This window comes from Acomys russatus, chromosome 10 (genome assembly GCF_903995435.1).
Source record: "Acomys russatus chromosome 10, mAcoRus1.1, whole genome shotgun sequence".
In the NCBI taxonomy this organism is placed as follows: domain Eukaryota; kingdom Metazoa; phylum Chordata; class Mammalia; order Rodentia; family Muridae; genus Acomys; species Acomys russatus.
The window spans coordinates 28,584,602-28,611,583 of NC_067146.1; the positions used below are offsets into that span (position 1 = coordinate 28,584,602).

At 36.3% G+C, this 26,982-nt stretch overlaps 1 protein-coding gene across 3 annotated transcripts in view; it reads right to left on the bottom strand.

Annotated features, from left to right (window-relative positions):
- Nucleotides 1-26,982, bottom strand: part of Phf14 (PHD finger protein 14) — a 144,697-nt gene that overhangs the window by 110,978 nt on the left and 6,737 nt on the right. For 2 of the 3 annotated variants that reach the window (XM_051151924.1, XM_051151925.1), the window contains exons 3-7: nucleotides 25,368-26,134; nucleotides 18,402-18,546; nucleotides 9,852-10,011; nucleotides 3,906-4,017; nucleotides 2,287-2,424 (exon numbers count right to left, since the gene is read on the bottom strand). In XM_051151924.1, coding sequence (XP_051007881.1) covers nucleotides 2,287-2,424; nucleotides 3,906-4,017; nucleotides 9,852-10,011; nucleotides 18,402-18,546; nucleotides 25,368-26,134 — 1,322 coding nt within the window. The remainder of the gene's footprint in view (nucleotides 1-2,286; nucleotides 2,425-3,905; nucleotides 4,018-9,851; nucleotides 10,012-18,401; nucleotides 18,547-25,367; nucleotides 26,135-26,982) is intronic. The other variant, XM_051151926.1, reaches the window with a different exon arrangement.

The following is a 26,982-nucleotide window of genomic DNA, read 5'->3' on the forward strand; positions in this document are numbered from 1 at the left end:
CAATGTCTTATAAACAATAAATCTGCTTTAATTTAAAATGCTTCTTAATTTACAAAATGCTAAGATGAATGTGACCACACGTGCCTATAGTCTTAGCACTCAAAGGGCTGACCAGGAGGATCACAGAGGTAATCATGGACTACACAATGAGACCCAGTCTCGGGGGACACAGGATCTTATCTGTATCCCATACACTTGTGTAAACCACTATAAACAACACCTCCATTTTAACAGAATAAATACTATCAAAGGCAGATTTCACTGATATCCTAACAATTCAGGCGAAGTTTTGACATTCTATAAGGAGTCCATATGAAGTCCCAGTTCTCACAGGCTGCAATGGTACACGTTGTAACCAAAGCCCTGAGAAGGTGGAGCCAGAGGACTATGAACTTGAGACTAGTGTGGGCTGATATGTAATTCCATAGCAGCTGGACACATACTAATATCCTGTAGTACAAAAAGAAAAAGAAAAAAAAAAGGTCCCAATTCTCTTAAGTGTTTACAACAAACTAGAAACCTATTAAATATGCTTTAATAAAACTACAAAAAAAAAAAAAAAAAGGAACATCAAAAACACCAAACCAAACCAAAAACCCCACAATACCAAACCTCTAGACTGGTCAGGTACATTTACCTAACTCATAAAAGAGTACAAAAAGGCAGGAAGAGACCACACATCCAAGTTTAATATATTTATTATTTCAAGTTACCTTCAAGTTACCATTTCCCCAAATGAGCTCTTAGACATAATCACTGCAAACTATTGATTATGTTTGGTTTTGTATTAATCTCCATGTCTTCTGGTATAGAGAAGCAATCTCAAATTATACATCCCAATGTACACTTGCTGTTTTATACATTTTTGCTTATTACCTAAATTAAAGAGTTGTCTTCTCCAAAAAGGATCATGTGTAGTGCTATATAAAGAAACCCAAACTCCCTTAATATAAATGGTAAATCTCTCAAAAGTAAAGTTCTGTGTCCACAAAAGAAACATCCCGACGTAAAGTTCAGTTATCCAGAAGCAGACAACCTGATGTTCACCTGTGACCTATGCAGTCTGCTTAGCCCCACTGCATTGGCCCTCTGCACCTCTGCCCATCCTCCAGAGTGTCAACTTTGACTCATCCACCCAAGCCTAGGCTGCAGGTACACTCGTGTCCTCCCAGGAGCTGCGAAAATGCTCAGTGTCCATCCAGTACTCACTCAAACCACAGGTCCTCAGAATCAGAAACAAGAACAAAATGGTACCTGTCAAACTGTATCGCTTCTACATAGATCTATTCAAGTTAAAATAAAACACATTCTTCAAGTGTTTTTCTGCAAATTTTCTTCATTACATTACTTATTTCCTAAGGTAAAAGTATAACAAATATTTTATGAGAAAATAAAATTTTATGTAACAAACAAAATGGCTTATATATTGTCAGAAAGCATTATGAATAGACAGTAAAAGTTTACTGAACAGATAAAATCACGGAAGGGCTCTTAGGACCCCTTAAAATTCTTTTAAATTTTTGTGAATGCCAAGGAATTTATTAGTTATACTTTTAGAAACGTATCACATGGAATAACACTTAGAATACTCTAATTCATTAACCTATTAAGTAAATATTTATTTTTAATCAAGAGGACTACTGTGTCATTATCAACAAACTTTAGTAAGAAAGGGTGTAGTTTACATTTTTGTAATTCTACTGTCTACCTTCATAACACGAAAGTAGGATTCTCAGAACTACTTCCATGTTCAACGTTACAGTATTATGTTGTGTGTAATCTCCAGAAACTTTAAACGCTTAGAACTGAGAAATACACATTTTATATTGTTACAGAAACAATTTGAAGCACTGCATTCTAGAAACAAATTTAGTTTTTAGGGCATCCCAAAAATACACTTTGTAATCAAATAATTTCTAAAGTCAGTACACCTGGAAGAACTGCTAGGGTGCTAAAACTAAAGCCAAAGAGAGCAATATTACCTTAAGAAGATTTCATACTCCTGAATAAAGTAGGCCACATACCAGCACTTTAAGACATTTTGCATTATCTTCTGCCAGAACTCACTACTACAAAACCTTTTAGATGCTTTCCATATGCTGTAACTAGCATTAAGTCTGACAAAACTTGGTCATTTACTATTCAAAGTTTAAGTCAGCGGTCTAGTCAAGACAAGAATAGATTATGACATTTCCCTCATGCCTTACAACTACTACAGGACACAGCAGACATGAGAAATCTTCTGAACACATTTAGCACCACGGTTACTGGGGTAAATAAACCTACCTCTTCTGCTGCCGCCTCTGAAAGCAGGCCTTCCTTCTGGGCGCAGGTAACATGAAAATAGGCTCTGCACATGCCTGCATCACAGCTAATGCAAACCCCAGTTCTAGCAAAGCGAGGGTCTTCACAAAAGCTGCACTCCTATGAAAGCCACAGGAAAACTCTCACAGCAAGTATTTCTGAAACAAAACTAGCCTTTCATGAAGCATCCACTAAATATTTAAAATACTTGAAACACAGAGTACCAATGCAAACAACTGCAGAGAAGCAAGGTCTTATTCATATACAGCTCTAATCAATCTAAATTAAACTGATATACTAGTAATCATAACAAATAATGAGAATATATAAGGACTTAAGTGTTAGGCACTCGGCCTAAGCTCTTTACATACATGAGTATATATTCATTTACTATGTTAAAGAAATTTAATCATTTTCTTGTTATATTACTAGGCAAAATGCCCTCATTTCTACCATAGACGAAATTCTGCCTAAAAATGAGCAAGCTTGGATGCACTTAGAGTCAATGGCCAAATGCTGCCAAGACAAAGTAAGCAAGTTCTCAATAGTTCCTGCTTCACAAATATGTCTGCCAGATACCCTGGACCAGAAGGCTGACGATGATGCTCCAACTTCATACAGGGTTTTGGGTGGCTATTCAGGCAGCACACTGTCTCTGTCCTCTTCTCATTTAGGAAGCTACTAACATGCACTCCTTGTTTACTCAGGTAATTAATTTTATTCTTTCTCAAGTCTCTGACAGGGTTGAAGACCAGATAGTGGAGTTTTACAATTAAGCTTAGTTGTTTAGAGGTTAAGATGTTTTTAGTTCCAGATAGATGTTTTAAGTTGATAATGATGAGCTATGATAGATATTGATTTACATTCAGAATTTTAGACTCACCAAGACAGGTTTTCTTCCAGGCTGCTAAATACAAAGAGCCAAAACACTATGAATGTAACATATATATAATTCCTGATTGTTTCGTGGTTCTTCTTGCTATAAGTAGTTTATTATATATATGTGTAATAAATGTATATGTAAAATAATATTTAATTTAAAAATTGTAAAAAAAATTTAATGTGGTAATGGGCTCACACGTGCTCAAATAAAAAGTGGTTTTTATATTTTCCTAATCTTAATAAAATTCATTTCAAAATTAAAGTTGTGAGATTTCATTTGATCCAACTGAGTGCAATAAGGTTTTCTCTGCAACTCAGGAAGAAAAATAGTATCAACTAACACTCATTTTTACAACGTAAGTTATTTGAAATTAGATCATATGGAAGAATAAATACATTAGCCTTCTGGAGAAACAACTATCAACAAATGATTCAAATCAAGCATGGTGACCCATACATGGAATCCTTGAACTGAGAATGAAGAGGCAGGCTGACTGCCTCATGTTTGAGGCTGACCTGAGCCACAGTGAGATATTATTTCATAAATACAAAAGCAAAACAAAACAAATTTAAAATATGATAATAAACGACTTAGGGCTAAGGGCTCCGCTAAAAGCATGGTTAATAATAAACACTTTTGTAGTCTATCAGATTAAAAAGCTATGTAAAGAAAACAAGTGAGAGATGTCAATTTTAGTTAATCTTAAAGTTGACCTTACCTTGGCACCATATTTAGAATAGTTCATTTCTGTTAGTGTTACTGGCCGTAACTTATCAATATCTCCAAAGGCTACTCCTGGAACATATAGTGCACAAACGATGTGGACCCATCTATAAAAGAAATACATGATTTTTTTTCTAGCAAATGCTTTCCTGAAATTCTCACATAGAAAATGAACATAAAATATGTTCCACCTTAAAATACTACTGAAAGGAGTCTATGATTAGATTTCTTTTAAGTCCTCATCTCAGACTCTTAACTAAAAAAACAGAATACCTATAGAAGGATAGCAGATAATTAATCACAGAAAGCACGCAGAGCTAAGGCTACGGCTGCAGCTACGGGGTGCAGTCCTTTTCCAGAGGTCTAAGTCAAAATGTAGATTTAGCAACCATAATTGCTTTCTGCTTAAAATTCACTGCACTTTGGTCTTATCTGTTATTCTTAAATATTTGCATAAAACTGCTATTCAAGGGTAACAAAACATCACCTTTGTATTCAAGGAAAGATACTCACATTCATTACTGTGAACACTTTTAGAACTAAGGATTCTAATTTAAGAACTATGAAGTTATTCTGCAGTAATTAGGTTAATTATTCCTTATTGCTACTGCTTTCCCTAAGCTGCTGGATATCCCTAAGGATATATTTTTAAATAGTTTTGGTACAAAGTTTCTCTTTCTCCTCAGGCTAAAGATGGTGTCTGGGAAAAGGTACAAAACAAAACTATAAAAATGCAAGGATGTCATGTTTTCCTCCAGCTCCTCTGTTCTCTAAATAACCTATGAATTCAAATTTACAAACCCACCTACAACTACACCGTGTAAAGTCTGCACGAGGCTGTTAACTTTTTAAAAACTGTTCAGCCTCAGCATACTGAACAAAATCAGAGTTGGTTCTGATTTCTTGTAACTCTGAGCTATTAAGTTATCATGTATTTGTTTGCTGTTAGCCAAACAAAATGTTGACTAGCTGTCTGAAACTTAAACAATATATACGCATCACCTGTGTAAGAAAAGGAATAAAAATGAGATGGTAAATCTCTATGAAGCTTGTTGACTATATTGACAATTTTTGCTTTATCACAGTTTAAAGGGTTCTGGTTTTGTGATATAATGACTTTTAAAAGACTAAGACTTAATTATTCTATAGGGGCACAGAGAAAAACTGTTACAGATCTTTAAAATTTTATTCATTTTCATTATAAAAATAATCCAGTTCTGTGATTTTCTTGATAGAACTTTTTAATCCAACCTCCCAATCATGTCCTGTAGAGTGCAGTATAAAGATAGTATCTCCACAAGCAGCCACCTTCTCAATGTAATCTGTGTGGTTTCTTTATGCTTACAGGTGTATTAAATGCCGCTGTCCCACAGGAGTTCACCTCTGATAAACCAACAGCTGGCTGCTTGCTTTGTACTGACCTTCTTAGGATGTGCAGTGCAGATCTGAACTGCCGTTTCTATGGGACCAGCACACAAATGTCTCATGCCCATCCATTCATATGAGGACACCAACGTGAGTCCTTATTAAATTATGTATCAAAGTCACTGAACATTGCCACTAAGACAATTTTTGTTCCTTTGAGCACTTTTTGTTCACATATTTTAGAACTTATGTAATTAAGTTGGGAAATCAAAACACAAGAAAATCTTCCTTGTTACTTTACCATCCATTATGCTTGGAGCTATGATGACAGATGTTGATTGGGAAAAGGAGCAGAAAGCAAGTATCACAAAACCATCAAAAGAGAGAGGCAGACTGTCATTCTAGAATGGAAACTATCAATGCATTCAATTAAATCCATATATTGTTTATAGATAGGCAACAACTACACAGTAATATACTTCTTTAAAAAATCATGGCACAACGGAAATTTAGTGGAATAATTTTGAAGTACTATTTCCACATACTTAAAAAAAAAGTTTTAAAATATCTATGGTATGCTATTTCCATTCCTTCAACCCAGAACCAATGAGTCTCCTAGGTACAGAACATTACATAAAACAAGCTGGAACGTAGCTGCCTGGGAAATACTTAGAGCAGTATATAGTTCACTGTCTTCACTCAAGGAACATTTGCTTCAAGGAGTCTGATGTTTCCTATGGGTCACACATCGTTCTTCTCATTTGCAAATCAAGAAATGCTTTCAGAGGAGTGAAGCCTTCAAATACAGCAAGTTTAAGAGAGGAACACCATGAGGCTTTAGGAACCCAATGGTCCACTCCTTTCCTTACACTGAAACAGCTCATAACTCCTAGGTCACAACCCCTCTGGGAGTCAAACAACCCTTTCACAGGGGTCGTCTAATGCCATCAGAAAACACAGATATGTACACTGCAATTCATAACAGTAACAAAATTACAGTTATGAAGTAGCACTGGAAATAATTTTATGGTTGGGGTCATCACAACATGAGGAACTGTATTAAAGGGTCATGGCATTAGGAAAGTCGAGAAGCACTGCTCAATTGTTCTACTGTATCATAATGTTTACGGTCGAGAAAAAATGACCAATAAATCAGAGCTATAGTACATTCGAAATACACAAAAGGACAGCCGGCTAAGGTGGCAAAGAAGGAAGACACAGGCTGTCTTCCTTCCAGGAGGGCCACTCAGTCTCTGTTTTGGATATATACCTTGCTTTGCTTTGTTAAATGAACTTTTGTTTACATTGGAAGCAGAGGGGAAAATAGAGGGAGGAAAATAGATATATTTTATATTACATAAAATTGGGTCTATATGATTACTTGGAGAAAATTATTCTATTGAAGAAATGAAATAAAAGTTAAATTTTTACTTCAAGAACTCCATAGCCATTTTCACACATTAACTCATTTTCCATGTAGAAATTATGGCTCACATCAAGAGAGGAGAGAAAGTCTAGCTTGACTCATGTGCTAAATCAATTTCAATACTTTTTCAGCTGGGGCATACTCTACTCTCTCTTTCCTGAGCATCCTACATGAAGATAAAAACACTAAAAGACTTCTCCACTTGTTAATGGCTTTTTCTCTTCCATGGTTCTTAAAGCAAACTGGCATTGCATGCTAAGAAATACATAAGTGGCCATAATTTCTACTCTGGCCTACATGGGATTATGGACACAAACAAAAGTGTTTAGACAGTATATTACAGAAAATTTCCAGGCTGCCCATGGAGAGATTTTATTTCTATATAATATATAAAAATGTGTATGTATGCACATGTGTATACACATGCATGCACAGTAGCTAACGTATTTCCTAGTAAATCTCAATGCTTAAAGAGCTTTCTTTTGTCTCGTTTTGGAAAACATTAAAAATTACTTCGCAGAGTATGATAGCACAAAAAGTCGATACAACTTTTAAATTAACAGCAGAACCAAGTAAAAGGAATTCTCTTCCACAAAAGGAAGCTAGGGTTTTTTGTTTGTTTGTTTGTTTTCTTTTCTTTTCTTCTCTTTTTTCAAAATGGCCTTACTTCACCACTACCAAGTACTCCAAGTTTCAATATTGAAGAACCAAGCAGCACGTCCACTGCAGCAGCTTCCTTAAGACAGCAGCACAGCGCCTCTGCAGAAAGCACGGAGAGTGAATAAAGGGGCCCTGACTGACCACCAGCTTCCAGGAATGTCTGACCTGGGTTGTGTCATTCAGCTTCTCTACAATACTACAAAACTAAAGCATAATAATGAGGCTAAGGAATTTGCCTGAAGTCATAGTAGAATAAAAACAAAAGGTTAAACAAAAAACAAATCTAAACACGGGCAAAATACTCTGAAAGCACACACTATTCATGCTCACTAAACCCACAGTTGTAGACCAAAGTCTGATCGTGCCACCTGTACAACAGGAACAAGGTCTAGTCTACACAGCAAAGCTCTTATGTTATTTTACTTCCTGTCTTCTCTCAGGTGATGAGGGACCTGGAACCTCAGCACGCAGCATTCCCTAAGGCCCCACCCTAGAAGCTATACTATCCAATCTACTGAGGCTATATTTCTCCAGTCTGGCTAGTAATAGAGACAAAAATGAGAAAGATATTTTTCTTCATTTTACTGAAGTAAAGTGTATTACATCTAAGTCTAGATTTCATTTGTGAACTGCATCCTATATTTTCAGTGTTAAAAACATGATGAAATTTTATGTTCCTTGGTAGTTCTTGCTGGTATTATGAAAATATTAAGCATTCTTTTTCAGTTGGTTGGTTGGTTGGTTGGTTTTAGATTTCTGAGACAAGGTTTCTCTATGCAACTACCCTGGCTGTCCTGATCTCACTCTGTGGCCCAGGTTGGCCTCAAACTCAGAGATCCATCTGAATTTGTACTGGGATTAAAGGGGTGCACCACCACACCCAGCTAAATATTAAGCACTGTTACTTAAAACAGTCTACATGGCAGAGAGATGGCTCCACAGTTAAGCACGTGTTACTCTTGCCGAGGACTCAAGTGTGGTTCCCAGCGCCCGTATCAGGCAGCTCGCAACCCCACTAACTCCAGCTCCAGTGAATCTGAAACCCGTCGGGACCTGCATTCATGTGCACATACCCACACAGACATAGACATATACACTTATTTTCAATTAGTGTATTAATTAGTGTATTCAATTAGTATTAAAAAAAAATAAGCTGGGCATTAGTGGCACATGCCTTTAATCCCAACACTTGGGAGGGAGAGGCAAGTGGATCTTTGTGAGATCGAGGCCAACCTGGTCTACAGAATGAGTTCTAGGGCAGCCAGGGCTATGTAGAGAAACACTGCCTCAAAAAACCACACACAAAAAAGTGAATTTTTAAATTCTAATGCCTTATTTGTCAAAATAAAACACAAATATCTTTCCTATTACTGGCAGAATTGAGGTGGGTAATGTTTAAAATACACAAGACTGGGGAAAACTTAACATTCTAGTCAACCACCCCTACTTTCATAGAGAAAAACCAACAGAAACGATGCCAGCACTTTTATGCTCCTAACTGTTCAAATGTGGCAGTGACTGTGAGTGTGACTACAGTGATCAAGTCACAGGCGTGTGTGCCAAGCATCTCTTGGCTTGACGTCCATGCTGTAGGATTTACTCTACAATGAGAGGCACAACTGCCTCAATACCTGACATTTACAGTGAGTGTGACTCTGTCACCCCTACAGCAGAGCACCGTACCTCAAAGGTACAGAGGACAGCGAAGGAAAAGAGCTTTTCAACAGGCGCAGAGAGTGAACACTTACTATAGCATAGCCACATGCTCAGGCCTTACCACCTCAAAACCCAGGCCCAACCTTGAGATCACTTTCAACTGACCTCTTAATAAACACAGCAATTTTGTTGCCAAAATTAAAACTGTTAAAACCTGCGGCCAGCCACTTATTTTGGCAGATAACGCAGAAAGGGTTTCTGGCAGCCACAAGTAGTTCTTGTGGCAAAGTCTAAACCCCAATGTCAGGAAAGAGACAACTCCTTAATTGTCTATGTCATCCCTAGGGTTCCCTTCAAGAGCTCATTATAATTTTCATGCACTTTTAGGCCATAATCTTAATAATTTTTAAATAATAATCTTGTAGAATATTTATTCTTAAATAATTCTTAATAGTTCTTAAATTTCTCCATTTTTAATCACTGTATGTTATACTCTGAAGTGAGACAGACCTGGGTTTAAGTTTCTCTATTTACCACACTGTGGTCTTGAGCTAACACATGACTTAAATGCTATGAGTCTTGGGTACTAGCCTTATAATCTGAGAAACTACCACTTTTGTCTTCACTGAATAATGAATGTAAAAACAAATGGAAGCACTTGAGAGATGGCCTTTCTTCTTCCCCTCATCCATCTATATGGTCAATTCATTCCTCTATACCAAAGAGATGGGAAGAAAGGTACGTGACTCAAAGTCACAAATGGAAGAGAAGAGAACTCCGAAGCATGCATGTTATGAAGCAGGCATATGGACACAACATAACGAGGACACCAACCTTCCAGCATCAGTCTCCTTGAAAATCCCATCCTGGTTAGGACACAGTTCACAGCTGGGAGACACGCCACATTTACAGGCATCACAAAACCAAGGCTCGGTGGAGTTTTCAGAAGCGGAACTCATAATAGAGTCACTTTCCCCATCAACTCCATAACAACCTAAAAAAGGAAAATAAACACTTATGATTTAATAGGGTTTATTTTTTAAACTCACTTCTCAAAAAAAAAAAAATCAGAAAAAGAAAGTACAGAAAAGCTTCTGAAAAAAAACAATGGCTTATAAGACTGATTTAAAAATAGGAGTAAAATAGTTTTGCAAAAATTCTTTTTACCTTAGAGCTACGCATATTCCATTTCAAATGAAAGCTGTTAGCCCTATGCTACTCAAAAGTATTACTAGCACATTTCAATATACTCAAAGTCATATGAGAGAATGCCAAAGAAATGTTTTGAAAGGAACTAAACTGGCACACAGCGAAAGGACCAAAACGTACTAATTTCTTTAATATTAAATTTCAGTTAGTAACCACAATCTTCATTTCTTATGTATAAGTATGATTTTATAACACAAAATCATAAACTTAAAGGGCTTATAGTTTTCTTGTTGGTACAGCTAATATTACCTATAAAAGAGCAATAACTAAACCCTCTTTTCCAAAGAAAAGAATAAAAATAGTCAATCTATATTATCAATGTTTTCCTTCAATATTACAGGGAGGAAAAAATTTTTAACAAAATAACATTCCTTTAAAGCAAATTATTTCAAACCAGATGAAATCTGTATTCAAAGTAGACAACTGACAAGATAAGAAAGGCCCCAACGGGCTATCAAATTTATTAACTTTGTACAGTAAAATCAGGACAAATCACAGCAGTTCACATGTGTAGCACAACTTCAACTTTGTTCTGAAAATGCATTTTACACACAGCAAACATCTTCAGAGCTCTACAACACCTACAAACATCCATGGTAATGGATTCTGAACTTCATTACCAGAAAGTCTTCCTCTGTAATCTAGAACACTGGTCCTCTTCCAGTCAAGGGACAGACGGCAAGTAAGGAAGAGATTTCCTCAGCTTCACTGTCCCTGAAAACTGACACACGCTTTATCACAGCCTTCACAGAGCCCTGAACTTGCTTTTTGACCTGCCATGTCGCCTAAACCAAAATTCTGGTACTTTAAACCTACACTAATTCAATCCTATTAATGACCAGATACATTTCTAAATACTTACTTCTTTCACTCAAAACATGAGTATAAAAAGCTATTCTTTCATTTGAGAAAATGTTACATTTTAAAATTTATAAGCATAAAATCATCACATGTTAACTACTTTCAAATGCAAAAACATATTTATTAAAAGTAACCTTATACAAACCATATTTAAGGAAAATATATTAAATACATTTAGAGTTGTCTTAAATTTTACAAAGATATAGATGATTCAAAGTAATAGAATTCAGATTCTTAAAAAGAAACCAAATAATGTTATATTCTTCTACCCTCTAGCTATGTAGCTTTGTACAAAATGAATCTTTGAGACTTGACAATCTTATTGGTAATGTGTATTACTAACACTTATCGTGTCCCTTGGTATTTAAAAGAGGACAACAAAAACATAAAAGTTACCACAATAATCTGTATTTTAAAACCTGCATTTAACAACAAAATATATGGATTCCAGAGATCAAACTCAGGATTTCAGGGTTTACAACAGGCACCTATTCCGACTGCGCCATCTTGCTGGCCCTATACAACACATTAGAACAAAACAAACAAACAAACAAACGAAAAATAGTGGACTTGAGGAAGTCAGAAGACAAAATTACGAGTCCTTAAGAAACCTGGAAACACAGAAAACCAAGACATGTGGAATAGAGCAAATCTAGCTAACCAGACTTTAAAAAAAAAATCAAAATGAGAAATAAGTTTTAAAAGATTTAAAATAAACTAATAGCTCTCTGCAGCGCTTAGAAAAGAAGCCAAAGCCTGAATTAGTAGAAACAAACAGTAAAAAACAAAAATAAATCACGTCTAAAAGAACAGTGGAAAGGAATATGAAGCCACAGGTTGAATTTCACTGGTGATTAACAGAATTGATAAACGTACAGTGCATACCCATGGGTACACTCATAATGGAGGGGAGACAGTTCATACGACAAGTGCATGTGTAGCAAGCATGGAGTACAAGCTCCAGTACCCAGGTACAGCAAACAGAAAAGCAGAGATAAATTATCCCTGTTTTTAGGTAATATGATTCTTTCTAAATATAAGAAAATCGATGACTATTAGAATAAAGAAATTCCGCTTTAAAAAAACAGGATACAGAATTTTTTTTTTACAGTCAACAATCAATAGCTTTTCCGTATACCAGTAATGAATTTTTTGAGGTGGATATCACAGCATGACCTATCCAAAGTGAACTACAGATTCAGTACAATCACCATCAAATTCTAATGGCATTCTTCACAGAGCTATTAAAAAAAAAAAAAAAAAAAAAAAAAAAAAAAACCTCAAAATTTATATGAAAACTTCAAAGAGCCCAAACAACCAAGGCAGTCTTAAGTAAAAAGAGTATGGCTGAATGCATCACCAATACCTGATTTCAAAATCTATAAAGAGGGCCATAATTATGTAAACAACATGATATTGACCTAAAAATAGATATAAAGATCTAAAAGAAAGAGAGTCGAGAACACTTCTATACAACTGCATCCAACTAGTTCTCTAGTTCTCCACACATTTCAATAGCATCCAAAAGAGGAAAACAGCATTGTTAATAAAGGCCGCTGGGAAACAGATACAAACATGCATGCGGAAAGCTGACACCAGACTCCTACTTCTGAGCTCAAAACACAACAAAACAAAGGCTTAAATTCAAGACACAGAATTAAAAACTAGTAAAGAAAAATACAATGAAAATACTTCAAGATAGTGATACAAGGATTTTCTGAATCAGTGTTTGTGACGTTTCGAATGAGAATGGACTCATAGCCTCATCTATTTGGTTAGTGGAACTATTTGAGAAAGGGTAGGAGATGTGGCCTGTTAGAAGGCAGAAGGCGTGTGTCCTTGGCGGAAGAGGTGCCTCGCTAGGGTTACAGGTGAAGCAATATCATGAGGCTTTAAACACACAACCTTCTCTCAGACTCATATGGCACAGATCTTGATCATCTTATTTGCCTGCCTGATTCAGACTGACATTTTAGTTGTTTGTAAAATTCAAAGCTACCATAGAAAGGTAGATTTGTCTTTAATGAAGCTTTTTGTCTAAAACACTGATCATATTATGAACTTTAACCTTAAAGATGTCAGTCAGACTAACATGGTATCCTTACAGAAATCTGTGTTCACTTGAACAATGAATTTATTAAGAAAAAAAAAAAAAATCACCCTAAGAAAACAGTCTCTGACTTTAAAACAGTATAAGGAAGTCTGGGTATATAGCTCATTGACAAAGTGTCTATCTAGCATGAACAAGGGCTTCAGTTTGATACACAACACAGCATATATTAGATTTAGCAGAACATGCCTGTAATCCCAGCACTCAGGAGTAGAGGCAGAAAGATTAGTATTTCAGGATATCCCAGATACACAGCAAGTTCTAGGTCAGCCTGGGATAAATGACATTCTGCCTGTCACATTAAGCAGTAAATAAACAAACATGTGGGACACACACACACACACACACACACACACACACACACACACCTCACTCTAGGGGACTGGTAAGAGCCCATGGTAAGGTAAGGACTACCTAAGAGGCTGGGGAAGTAGGAAGGCAAATTAGAGACTGGCAACACAGGAGACCGTGTGGTTTGAAGGAGAATGATCCCATAGCTTCTGATGTTTGAATATTTGGTCCACAGTTGGTAGAATTGTTTGGGAAGGATTAAGAGGTGTGATCTTGTTATGGGAGCTGTGTCACTGGGGGTGGGCTTTGAGGAGAGCACTGGTCGTTGTCGTCCCCCACCCCCGGGTCTCCCGCCTCATGCTGGTGGACAAGATGTGAGCTCTCAGTCAGTGCTCCAGCTCCATGCTTGCCTGCCTCCTGACATGGTCATCACCATGGTCATGGAATCACCCTCTGAAACTGTAAGCCTCCATTAAATGCTTTCATCTCTAGTTTGCCTTAGTTATGGTATCTTATAACACCAAGAGGAAAGTAGCTAAAACAGAGAATCTTTCTTAAGACAAAAATGAATAATTAATTAATTAATTGAGCAGGCACCAGAGCATGACTGAGTAGAAGAATGCTACTTGTACATCTGTATGAAGTCTAAGTTCAATTCTCAGTACCAAGAAATAACAAGAAAAAAGAAATACAAGGAAGGAAGGAAGGAAGGGAAAGGAAAGGAAAAATAGGATAAAGAAAACTGCTCATTCTGAATCTTAAAGGACAGTATTCCTTGGTGAGCTTAGGTCTAAAGCTATAGTAAAGGTGTTGTAGCCAAACAAAAATGGACACCATTAATCCCCAGTGGAAAGCCAAGGAAGCAGGAGTTTAAGGCTAGTCTCAAATACAAGGAGTTCCAAACCAACCTGGGCTATGCTACTTGAGACTGTAACAGACATAGCAAAACTTACGTTAGAATCACAAATGTAAACCACTGAAGGTATCTTCACCCCCAAAGCGAAGAGTAATTGAGAAGATGTATGTTCTCCCATCCCTACAGACCAAGTAACTTAAAGCTGATTAAGTAGATGGGGTAAACTGAAGACTGCAGGCTCTATTCAGCTACAGCCAACTTTTGACATAAGACAATGAAGATCAGCCAGGAAGGCACAGGCCTATAATCCCAGTACTCAGGGAAGTAGAGGCAGGTAGAGCTCTGTGAGTTACAGGCCACAAAGCAGAGTCCACAAAGTGAGTGTAGGACAGCCAAGGCTACACAGGAAAACCCTGTCTCAAAAAAAGAAAAAAAGAAAGAAAGAAAAGAAAAGAAACAAAGCAAAGAAAAAAGAAAAGAAAAGTAGCACTTCTTTTAAAGAGCTTCCAAAAGCAAAATGGGTACAAGAGAATCTCATAGCCAGGCACAGAGGCTCATGTCTACAATTCTAGCCCTCAGAAAACTGAGGCAGGAGAAAAGCTCTAAGTTTAATAAGCAGCTATACTACCAAGATTCTGTCTCAAAAAACTAATAATAATAATGATGATGGTGATGATGATGATAACATCAACAACAATAACAAGAACAATAAAATATTTTAAAAATTAAACAATTTCTAAAACTTCCCAGCATCAAAATGTCAAAAATTGATTCGATTTGTTCAGCTATTTGCATGGCCTTAAAAAACTATATCCATGTTCAAATGACCTAACCTAAAATATGGTGCAAAGACTAATCTAAAAAACAGAAATTATCCTCAACGTGACAATGAAATTGGGATAAGCCAAGTGAATCAAGGTCCTCAGCACAGCAGAAGTCTCTGACACTAATAGCAAAGGTGATGCCTGCATCACACATCAGCAATAACATTCACAGCCACAGGCAACCATCACACCATCATCTTTGGTCAGCACCACAAACACAGTCAGTAATCTATGCACATACATCCTTTCCCCCTACAGGTATGATGGCTACTCCCATCTGCCCCATCTCTACTTAATGTTAGAGCTTACCACCTCTAACCTTGTATGCAAAGTCCTCACACCTCTTTCTATCCTACATCATCAGCTATCAATTCTCCCTTCCCATGCGTCCTTTCTATCAACACGGAACATACAATAGATGCTGCATGTGGCTGTCTTTTGATAGCCTTCCATGATCAATATTGACTACTAGTCACACCCTTGGAAAGGTCCCTCCTCCATCTGACTAGATTTGCTTTGTATAGACTATGTACCACAGCAGAAGTCGTACTATGTACATCCCAAATTAGGTTAAAAAAAATTAGCTCTTCCATACAGTCATCTCTGTTTCTTCTGTCTTTGATCACTCATATAATCATCTCCAACTCTTTGGCTGTTTGATCAACCACTCTGAAATCAACTCTGGAGAGTGAAGATGGTGTGGAACTCACTAATAAGCACCAAACAATGGAGACCTGACATACGTAAATTTGGGAGCAAAGCCTCTAGCTTCGGTTCTAGAATGACTATAACCGAGGCCTAGGCCAACAGCTTTTACCTGCAACTTCCAAGATCCTATACCTGACCCACCCAAAGATTCTGAAGAGCTGGGATAAAAATATTCAATTTGAGATTCTTACTCATTGAAATGAAGTAAGTCACATATATCTGTTCTTTTAAGCTGCTACGTTTGGGGGTAATTTTATACAAAAAAAAAAAAAAAATGATATCTAAAACAACATCTACATTATAAGGACAAACCCTCCCTTAATTTCATAGCCCCATCAGCAACATCTCCCTGCCTCTTATATTCAGAAAATTTCCATCTAGTCACATATTTCACTTTTCCTTCCTTGACTCTCACTTGAACTCCCTAAAATCAAGACAATCAATGTCTGTCAAGTTACTAAATTCAATGGATTGGTGATTTGCTTTCCCCGTTTGATGATACTGATTTCTGCTATGGATAATCAAAATAATACATAGGAAACCTACATGTGTCATATAGAGACAAACAGAAAATAAAAGAATATGTGCATTAAACAAAAACAGTGGAGAACAAAAAACATTAACATGAGGCACATAGTTACTAAATACACAAAAGGTTCTGAAGAGCTGGGATTAAACTATTCAAAATGATTTAATTTGGCCATCTATTTATGATGCCCAATTTGGTACCATGTATTCACTGCTTAAGAAACAACGCTCATAAGTATTCAGAAGGCCTTATTTTGATTTTCTATGTAAATTGTATGATAAACTGGTGCCATATATATTTGTTGCTGTCTCTGCACACTGATTTAATCCACCCAGGGCACTTTATATGTGGGCTCCTTACAGCCACTTACATCTGCTAAGGCAGAGAAGCAGGCCTACAAACACTGTCCTCCAGTGCAGTGCTTGGTGTCTGCATTTCATAGTTAGGTACTAAATCACGCAATATATGTAATGTTTGTCAGGAAGACTATGCTTTTTGGTTTTGTTTTGTGAGTATGTATAGAGTACATGTGTGTGTGTCAGTATGTGCATGTGTATGAATACAGGTGTATATGTGGACGCATGCGCACATGTGTGTGTGGAGATCTGAAATTGATTTTGGGTGTCTTCTTCAATCATTCTCCACCTTATTTATTGAAGCACTGTCTCTCCATTGACCCCAAATCTCACCGATAACGTTGGTCTTGCTAGCCAACTTCACGTAAGGAAACTACAGAGAGTTGAGATAATGGGGAAGAGCTCCATGCCCAGCTGACCTTTATATGGGTCCTTGGAACTTGAACTCTAGTGCTCAGCTGAGTAAGTGCTTAACAGGATAAACCACCCAGTCCTAGCCCATCAGGGATACTGTTTGCTTCCTAAGCTGAGCTACCCTGCTAGTGGTATGACTGCAGTATACCAGTGAGTCTGAGTAATGCCCCACAAGAACTGGGTCCTTATATAACTCTAAACATAGTACTATTAGACAGGTACTGATTTTCCCTTTTTGCAACATTCTGTCCTCTGCTTATCATATAGTTATCTCCACATTAATGTATTCCTCATATCCTCAGAAGTATTAAAATGCCTACTACATATAATCTTCCTTAAATATCACATTCAATCTCACAGATTTAAGTAATGTCTTCAGGTCAATGAGTCATTAATTTTTATGTCCAGTGCAAGAAGACAACTGCAGTCAGCCTGACAACATACAAAGCATTTCAGAAAATAAGAACAACTAAGAATAAGTAATATCATGAAAAGAAATATAACTTAACTCTAAAGAAATACTGTTCTTTCCAGAAGACATTTTAATAAGTAAACATATACCAAGAAAATATGAAAAGTGATGCCCATCAGGCAGAGTGTGAGGTCATAAGTCTGTAAGCTCAGCTCCAGGTCATCCTCCCTACTACATAGCAAGCTCAAGGCCAACCTGGGCTACATAGGATCCTGATTCAGATACACACACACACACACACACACACACACACACACACGAAATATAGTCAGGATGGGAGAGATGATTCTGTGGGTCAAGGGCTTGCACCCATGTAAAAAGCTGGGCTTGGTGGTACATGCCTGCACTGCCACCACTGATGGCAAAGACAGAAGGGTCCCTGAGACTCAATGGCCAGACAGTTCATTGAAATAAGCAAATGTCGGGTTTGGTGAGAAAATCTGTCTCAAAACCTATGGTATAGAGTAGTTGAGTAGCTATCCAATATCAGCGTCTATCTTTCATGCATGCAAGCAAACAGGCATTCAAGTACATATGTGCAAGCACGCATGCACATACACATATACTACATATACACAAAATAAACATATTTCAAGAACTCAATATACATTATTTTCAGTTGAACTGTCACATCATATAATACTGCAGTAGAATCTTATGAATACAAATAGAAAATAGTTTTAACTTCCTTTGAATAAAATATCAACCAGCCACTTTTAAGGGGGAAAAAAAAAAAAAAAAACAGCGTAATTACCTTCATGAACTGTAATGCCACAATTGTCACACTGAATTATTTCATCTGCATCTTCACTATTATCACCAAGACAAACACAGCAAATCAGAATGTGGTCCATTTTTTGAGAACTCCAATTTTGACTCTTCTCAAGAATCAGCGAGTCCTAAATATTAAAATACATCAGAAAAATCACACTTTAATTAAAAAGTAACAATATACAGAATTCTCATTTTGTACTTCAAATTTATGTGGCATTCTATTAGTAGCTTCAACATGTGCTACCCTGCTGTCAAAGGACCCTTTACACATCCTCTTAGTCTGTCACTTCTTCCCTCTGAAAAGCGACAAAGCACAGGCATGCAAATAGCTCTGTCTGCTTTGGCATTTGACTTTGGCTCTTAAGTCAGATGAAAAGGAAGAATTAATTCTCAAGTAATTACCAATTCTACATACAGATTTCTAAGTCTAAGGTGTGCTTTCTATGCTTTCAGTAGCGTTACTACCTAAGAAAGACAAGACAAACGTACACAAAACAAGAGGAAATAAGCTAAAGGTAATGTATAAGCAAGTATGCATGTGATGTTTGAGAGACTCTAGACTCCAGCGTGTAAAAGGTCCAGAGTTACCCAGATACTGAGAAAGAGCCTGAACACATAATCTACATATCTAGCTATAAAAAAAAATTTTTTTTATCCAAGTTGAGTAGTTGCTAAAATAGTAATAAAATGTATTCCTTACATTTATGTCAAGAAAGAACTAGTATAAACTGGTAATAACGACAGCTAGCTATTATCGATATGAAAGAGGAAAGCACTAATAGCAGATGAGTATAAAAAGATAAAATTTCAAGAAAACAAAGTCTATCCATTTTAATTTAAGCTTTGTGCATTATGGGTGTAAACTTTAATAAGGAAATGGTTCATCCTGGCACAGTGGCACACTCCTATAGCTCTAGCTACATGAGAGGATGAGGCAGGAGGATAACTTGAGCTTGGGAGTTAAAGACACCAGTCTTGGTAAAATAGCAAGGCTCCACCTCAGTCAAAACAACGAAACAAAAAGTGTTGTTATATTAATATATAACACTTCACATTACAAGCTGGCATATTCGTATGTTTTCATTTATAAACCTAACCACACTCAAGAACAAAATTAACTTAGTTCTATGTCACAGTCACTAAACGTATTTAATTTCCTATCAATATATTACTGGTTTATATCACTTTAAACTCTGTCATTTCTCTCAAAGGTAACACTTGGAACCATCATTTCAATGCAAATTGTAAATGACAGTTTTAAATATTTGGGGGAGGGGAGAGGCTTTTTGAGACACGCTCTCATGTAACGCAAGATGCTCCTGAACTTGCTATGTACCCAAGGATGTCCTTGACCATCTAACCCTCCTGCCTCTATTTCTCATTGGCTCTGATTACAGGCACATGCCAGTGAAAATTCTTAAAGGCCACAATAATTCTTTTGATACATATTATGAACAACTCCTAAAATTAAAGCTGTAAAACAAGTAAGAAAAAATAAGTAGCATGCCAAGTGCGATCATCCTATAAAGAAAATTCACATGTTTATAGTATATTAGTAGTTAATAAACAACATGGGTTTCAGTGTCAGCTTTCACTTAACAGCTGCTGAACATACAATGCTCCCATTTGCAAAATAAAGATAACAAAAATAAAACGGATCAGAAAGGTTGTTGTGAATTAATGAAATAATAAAGATCCGTAGTGTTGCACTGTGCATGCCCTCCCTCCTCTCCTCTCTACTTCCTATAGATTCCAACAGAGAAGGATGGACTGGCATCTAATCACAAGGCAAGGGGTAGGATGCCTCCTTTAGAAGCTGAAGGACAAGTTACAAGCCTAGGTTGAGCGCCATCATCCCCATGGTAAGTCCAATTTCTAACTTGATTTTGTTAGCGAAACAGTCGGATAATTAAGGGGCTACCTGTGTTAATGGACTGCCAACATTTCTTTGACAGAATTACTTCTAAGCTTCAGAAAATGGCTCAATACAGGAAATACGTGAATTCTATGAATAAAACTGTGAATGAGATTTTTCTAAGTGAATTTCTTTAGCTAGAAACTGAATCGATGGTCTGTCACTTCTCTCCAAGAGCCATGGGTTTTCCCCTCTGCAAAGGGGAGAAAATGAAATTTTCTCTATTTTCTGATGTTATTTAGAAAAACACTGGATAAACTGTCTCTCTATGACAATTTCTCTCTCTAATGCATAAGAATGAGAAAACAGTGACTGCTGCTTGGGGCCCTCGGATCCCAGTGAGATGCTTGTTCAAACAGCTCTGCAGTGTTCCCCTAACAAGCAGCTGGCCAATATGACCTGAGTGTATGTTAATAGAACAAACATACATTAATGTTTATGTATGATTTAAGCACATTTATGATCAAAATAATAGAGTCTAGTTTCTTATAAATTTGTTACCATATTTCTGAAGATATGTGTCTTCTTTCAAAGGAAATTAGGTTAAAACTTTTAACAAAAAAATTTAATGCAGCTTTACATAAAAATAGAAATCAGGAAAGTAAGTTATAGACGGCAAAAGAAAACTCACCTAGAAATTAGAAAAAAATGGGATACTACAGCAATAATTCAACAATTATTTCATTTTTCCTCTTGGGATTTAAAGTCAAATTGAGAGAAAAGAACTTAAGGGAGGCAGAGCTGAGAATATGCAGGGCGATACATTTACATGTAAAAGCTAAGCAAAGGGACTACAGGGAGAAGAAAAGGACACGTTTAGAGGGAGGAGGGGAGCCAGCAGAGTAGACAGGGAAGCCACTGAGAACTAAGTATAATGGCACATATGCATGAAGATGCTAGGTTGAATCACAATGCTTTGTATGCCAACCTAAAATTAAATAGACACTAGTCTAAAAACGAAGCATTGCCTAGAATTCTCTCTGCACTCTAAAATACATTTAGTGTTCATCTGCTATGTATTCTAAAAGATGATCATAAAATACATACAAGTGAATTGAATTTTCCCTGTTATATTTAAATTTAAAAGAAAAAAAGCCAATATACTTTACAAGGAACCTGTATTAAAAGATGAGAAAAAATAGTATAACAAAAGTGGGATCAGGGACATGGAGAGATGGCTCAGCAGTTTAGAGCACTTGCCTGCTCTTCCAGAGGCCCTGAGTTCAACTTCCAGCAACCACATGGTGGCTCACAACCATTTACAATAAGATCTGATGCCCTCTTTTGGTTCACAAGTGTACATGCAGATAAAGCACTCATATATACAAAATGAATAAATAAATCTTTAACAGTGTGATCAATAATTCTTCACGAATGCTTTCTTTTCAATTTAAGTTCTTAAGACTCAAATGTTTGTAAAATATTACAAAGCTGTTTTGAGTAGGACTTAAAGCAATTTTTTCTTCAGATTGTGCAAAGAGATAACTAATCAGTAAGTTAGACATCCCAAACAGATACACATTCTCAGTGGTATGCTAACAGGAACTGAAAATAAACTGAATTTTGTATTTCTTTGATATTAAGTGTGCTTGAAGCTTTTAAACACACCTGCTCTATGGAAACAGATGTGTTCAAGAGAAAAGGTTAATATTTTCCTATTAAGAATATTTATGGAGCCGGGCGTGGTGGTGCACGCCTTTAATCCCAGCACTCGGGAGGCAGAGGCAGGTGGATCGCTGTGAGTTCAAGGCCAGCCAGGTCTACAAAGTGAGTCCAGGATGGCCAAGGCTACACAGAGAAAGCCTGTCTCAAAAAACCAAAAAAATAAAATAAAATAAAATAAAATAAAATAATAATATTTATAAATTTTGCCAGAATTTTTCAATATTAATTGCAAACATCAGGTGACACTTGTCATTGAACATAAATAAGCACTGTATGAAAAAAATATTTTACTAAGCCAAAATTATAAGATTGTACTTATCAAAACAGTAATCCAAGATCCAAACTGTTCTACAGATCTGTAATATGAAAGAAGTTTTTTCCCTTTAACAAAACAAGACTGCCACTTCTCCGGATAGAATTTCTGCCATTCGTAAATTTTATCTACAACTCTAGATTAAAAGTCTTGAAAATAAGAACCATTTTCTGAAAATAAACACTACTCATCTTCGAAAAACTTAAGTCAGACATCAGTGGGTGGGCAAAGTGGTATTAGTTACACTCAGAAGTTTCAAAATAAAGGACTGAAAAAGAACAAAAAGCTCCCCTGCAGGAGCGTTATCCAGACTGTACTAATCTCAAAACTGCAAATGCAAAAGCCCACAGACAAAGACAGGCACCAATTTGCAGAGAGTGTATGTAAGTAAGTGCTCTGTGCACTCTTCAGCAGCTCTGGGAAGCTCTTGTGCAGGAAGTGGGACAGTGAAGACTACCTCACGATGCTGCTAATGTGCTACCTGCTTTTTTCTCTTCTTTGGTGAGTCGGGGAAGCGCTCAAGAAGCTACATGAAGTAGGCAGTGTTACCAGCCTGACAACTAGCCTGTTTCTGTATCTTTTGTTTTCACTTTTCACAATTTCTAAGATTAACTGAAATTGTAAATGTCAGATTCAGTCTACTTATGTAATGCTACAACTCTTCAGTAACTTGTTAAGGGCTCCTAAAGCCACACTGTTTTAGAAGCAATTGTCTATGTGCCTTGGCATGCTGAAGCCAAGAGGGACAGTTATAAAAATTCCCTAATCAAAACACATAAATTCCATGAAAAACTTCAAAACTGTTAAGGTGTGAGAGTATCATTTCCTTATAGACAGTCCACATCATTTCTCTGCAAACATAATTGACAGTGCAACCAATAAAGCGTTGCCAACTGATAACTAAGTATGATGTTCTTGTGTGTTTTCTAAAGTCACACTTTCTGCTGTCTCTGAAATGAAATGGAATCTCAAAACTTAAAGGAAAAAACGGAGAAAAATAAAACTTCAAATACATACTCTTTAGCTATGGTGAATATTTAGTAATTATTATTACTTGAAATAGATACCTAGAAAGACCGGCAGAAACATTAGCCATAAGGCAATGATAATAAACTTTAAACAGCTTTCTTATAAATAAAAGATCATAAAAATGGAAAACTTAAACTTATAAGTAATAATCTAAACTGATTTATTTGTTAATTAAAATTTAATATCTAGTTTAGTTTAACATAACTTAAATGTAATTAAAATAATGAAAAAGTATTACGGAACTAAAATAGCTTTGAAGGAAAAAACTGTAACCAAGCGTTTAAGCCAGTTATTCTCAAAGAAATTAGCTTTCTATGTTATTTTGTATGGGTACTTTTCTGAGAAACAATTTGGGATCTCATGCCAAAAATATTTGTGGGGCACTTACATATAGGTGCTATTACTTACCAGAATTTTTGTTGTTTTACACCAGAAGGAAAACAAATACAAAAACTAACCCACATATGTAATCTTGAAATGAATTTAAAAACTTAGCCTATTAAGCACTGTTATCAAGTAGAGGTTATTAAACATAAAAAATACACTTCTATACGTACGCAGGTCTCCCTACATATTAACATGAATTTTCTCCACAGGTCCTCTATCATTAAATTATGTTTGTGAATATTACCCTAAACTGATACATGGGGGATGCTGCCAAAAATAAACTCAATCAATACATATAGAATAAGTGCTAAATGTTATAAAAAATAAACTGAATAAATGCTCAATTTAAATATTAACAAATATCTATAAACATGCCAAGATAGCATTAATAATATCGAACAGCTTGTACTACAACCTTAAATAGCACCACACTATCTCCTCAAATGAGCTTTCCTTTACCTAAAGACAACAACTAGGACGCAGGTTTCATTCTTCATAGGAATGAAGGCAACCTAGAAATTAATTGGTGTTTATAATGCAAGTATAAGCTGTTATTTCATCTCTGCTGACATGGAATCCCTGACAGTTTGCTGTATTTAAGAGGAAAAAACCCACAAAACTTATAATAAGCCTAATTAAAATAGACAATTACCACTCTGTAAATCTATAAGCAGAATAATATAAAATAAAGCATAAAGAAAATCTACCAGTTTATGCTATTTGAATGATATGAAGAACAAAAGATGGTGAAGAAGTAAATGCTGTTGACATAAAGACATTAACAGAGATGACAGAATTAACACAGTTCTACATGTGATGTAACAGATACATCTACATGTAAGACACCAACTCAGTCTTTCTTTTGGAAGGAAAACACACAGGCACAGAGACAGAGACACAGATGTGTTTGACTGAGGTCTTGAACGTTGCACCTCTGGACCAATGGATAAACCTAACTTGCAGCAGAAGGTCAATGGCAGGACTGAGGCATCACTGTTGCTTCAGGATAGAAATGTTTGTTCTATGGGGGAAAACGTTTGCCTTTATTTGTACTTCTTTGCAGGAAATTTGTTCATCAAACATATTTTTAAAAGTACATTTTACTGTCACACACATAAAGCAAAGATTGGTGACTATGCTGATGACTGCTACAGCTGATAATGACTTAACCTTGAAAACAACTCTCTGCAAGTCTGAGAGAAAAAAAAATGAGTTATGTATTACCATCTTCTAAAGTATTCAAAAGGCCTTATATTTTATGTGGCTACAGATAAAACTGTGTTGAAAGAAAGGCAACCTCTATTTTCATAATCCACTCAGTGCCAGTTAGCAGCTAAGAACAGGAAGAAGATAGAAATGGGAATAGAAAACTACCATTTCCCAAGTCTACAGGTATAAAAAATGTTTCTCTATATATTTCTGGTTAGAGATGGAGACTACAGACTCCTGGAGAATGTTGAAAAATAGAGGATAATTAAAAGTTTGTTGACCAAATGAATAAATGTTATGTTCAGGGTGTTCATTCACTCCTACAACTAAATAAAAATTCATGGAAGCCACTTAATATAATAAGCACTGATTCAGAAAGTTCCCTTTTCCCCAGACAAACAGATATCATAAAAATTGGGTTGATCTACCTCATTACTCTTGCTTTGAGATAGGGTCAGGCTATCATTGGTCAGTTCCTCATCATCAGCACTGTTTCTGCTAAGAACTTTACTCTTCCTCTTCTTGCATCCTGCTTCACTAGCAGGGCTGCTATGGTCTTCCTCATTGCCCTCATCATTCTCCTCGTCATCACTCCCACTTCCCTCATCTTCATCATCCTCATTGTCTCCATCACTGCCCTCCTTCTGAGATGCCGCTCTCCCCTTTCTCTTTACTACAGTAGGCCTCCAATCGTTGTCGTCCTCACTGTCATAGTCATCCATATCATTCAGCTCTTCCATGGATACAAAGTCCAAAAGGGGCCGGTTTCGGCGAAGGTTCCATTTCTTGGGCTCAGTGACTTGTTCCTCCGTGGTGGTGGTTGTAGCAGGGACAGGAGGGGAGGTAACAGCAGGAGGACTTGTGGCTGGTGTCGTGGCAGCAGCAGAAGCAGCTGCACTATCAGAGACTGCTGCTTTTTCTTTGTCCTTCTCTCTCTCCTTTTCTTTGTCCTTCTCTTTTTCCTTTTTCTTTCTAGATCTTTCACCATTTTCTTCTTCTTCCTTCTTTTCCATTTTAATTAACTGTTTGTCTGATGACACTACTTCTTCCTCTGTAGAATTTTTAAGCTGTTCTTCTTTTATTATAATATCTTCATTCAGTTCTTCTTCTAAAATATTTTCCTCAGAATCACTACAGGAGCCTTCTCCACTGTCCTTTGAAGGGTCTTCACTTCCATTACCACTCCCTTCAGAATCTGTTGAAAATATGAGAAAAAAAAACCACACATATGTATATACATACACACACACACACAACACTGACACAAATGAAACCATCAAAACTTGTGGATAACTTGTAAAATAATATAAACAAATCTAAGGCAAAGGATGATAGACATTCCCAACCTCATTAAATAATAAGTCAACAAAGTTGATATATGATTTAATCCAGTATGAGCTAATGAAGATGACATGTGAAATTTAAGTTAGAATATAATTTAAAAATCGTATCAGTTTTATATCAAATAGCTGATAAGTATGTCCTAGAGATAATTTTTCTAAAAGTATGTTATAATAGATACTTGACTGTAACATAATCATAATAATTTGATTATTCTTCCTTTACACTCTTCTCTCATAAAATATGCACACTTAAAGTAATAAATCATGTCTCAAGCAAGAAAATTTAGGCATCTAAAACTGCATAACTTATTAAATTTTTATCTGTCAAAACAAGCATAGATATATGATAGTGAACTTGAAGCATGTTAGATCAAGTACGAGAAGGTGAAAATGGACAATACCAATGACACACAAAAAATGGAAGATGAAAGAAAATTTCAGTCTTCCTGTTTAATAGGATACTGCCCACATCAATAAATATATCATGTAAACTTTTGTAAGTTCTAACTACTGAATGCCCTAGAATGGAAGATGATGATGAAGAAATGAATCTCTCCTAAAATAATCAGTTACCCACTACTGAAAAAAATAGGCATGGTTATTGAGTAGCTCATGCAAGCCTATAATTAGCAAGCTGTTTCATACCTGCCTAGGGCAGCAGAGTCCATCTCAACCCAGCACTATTCTTTAATTCTGATCT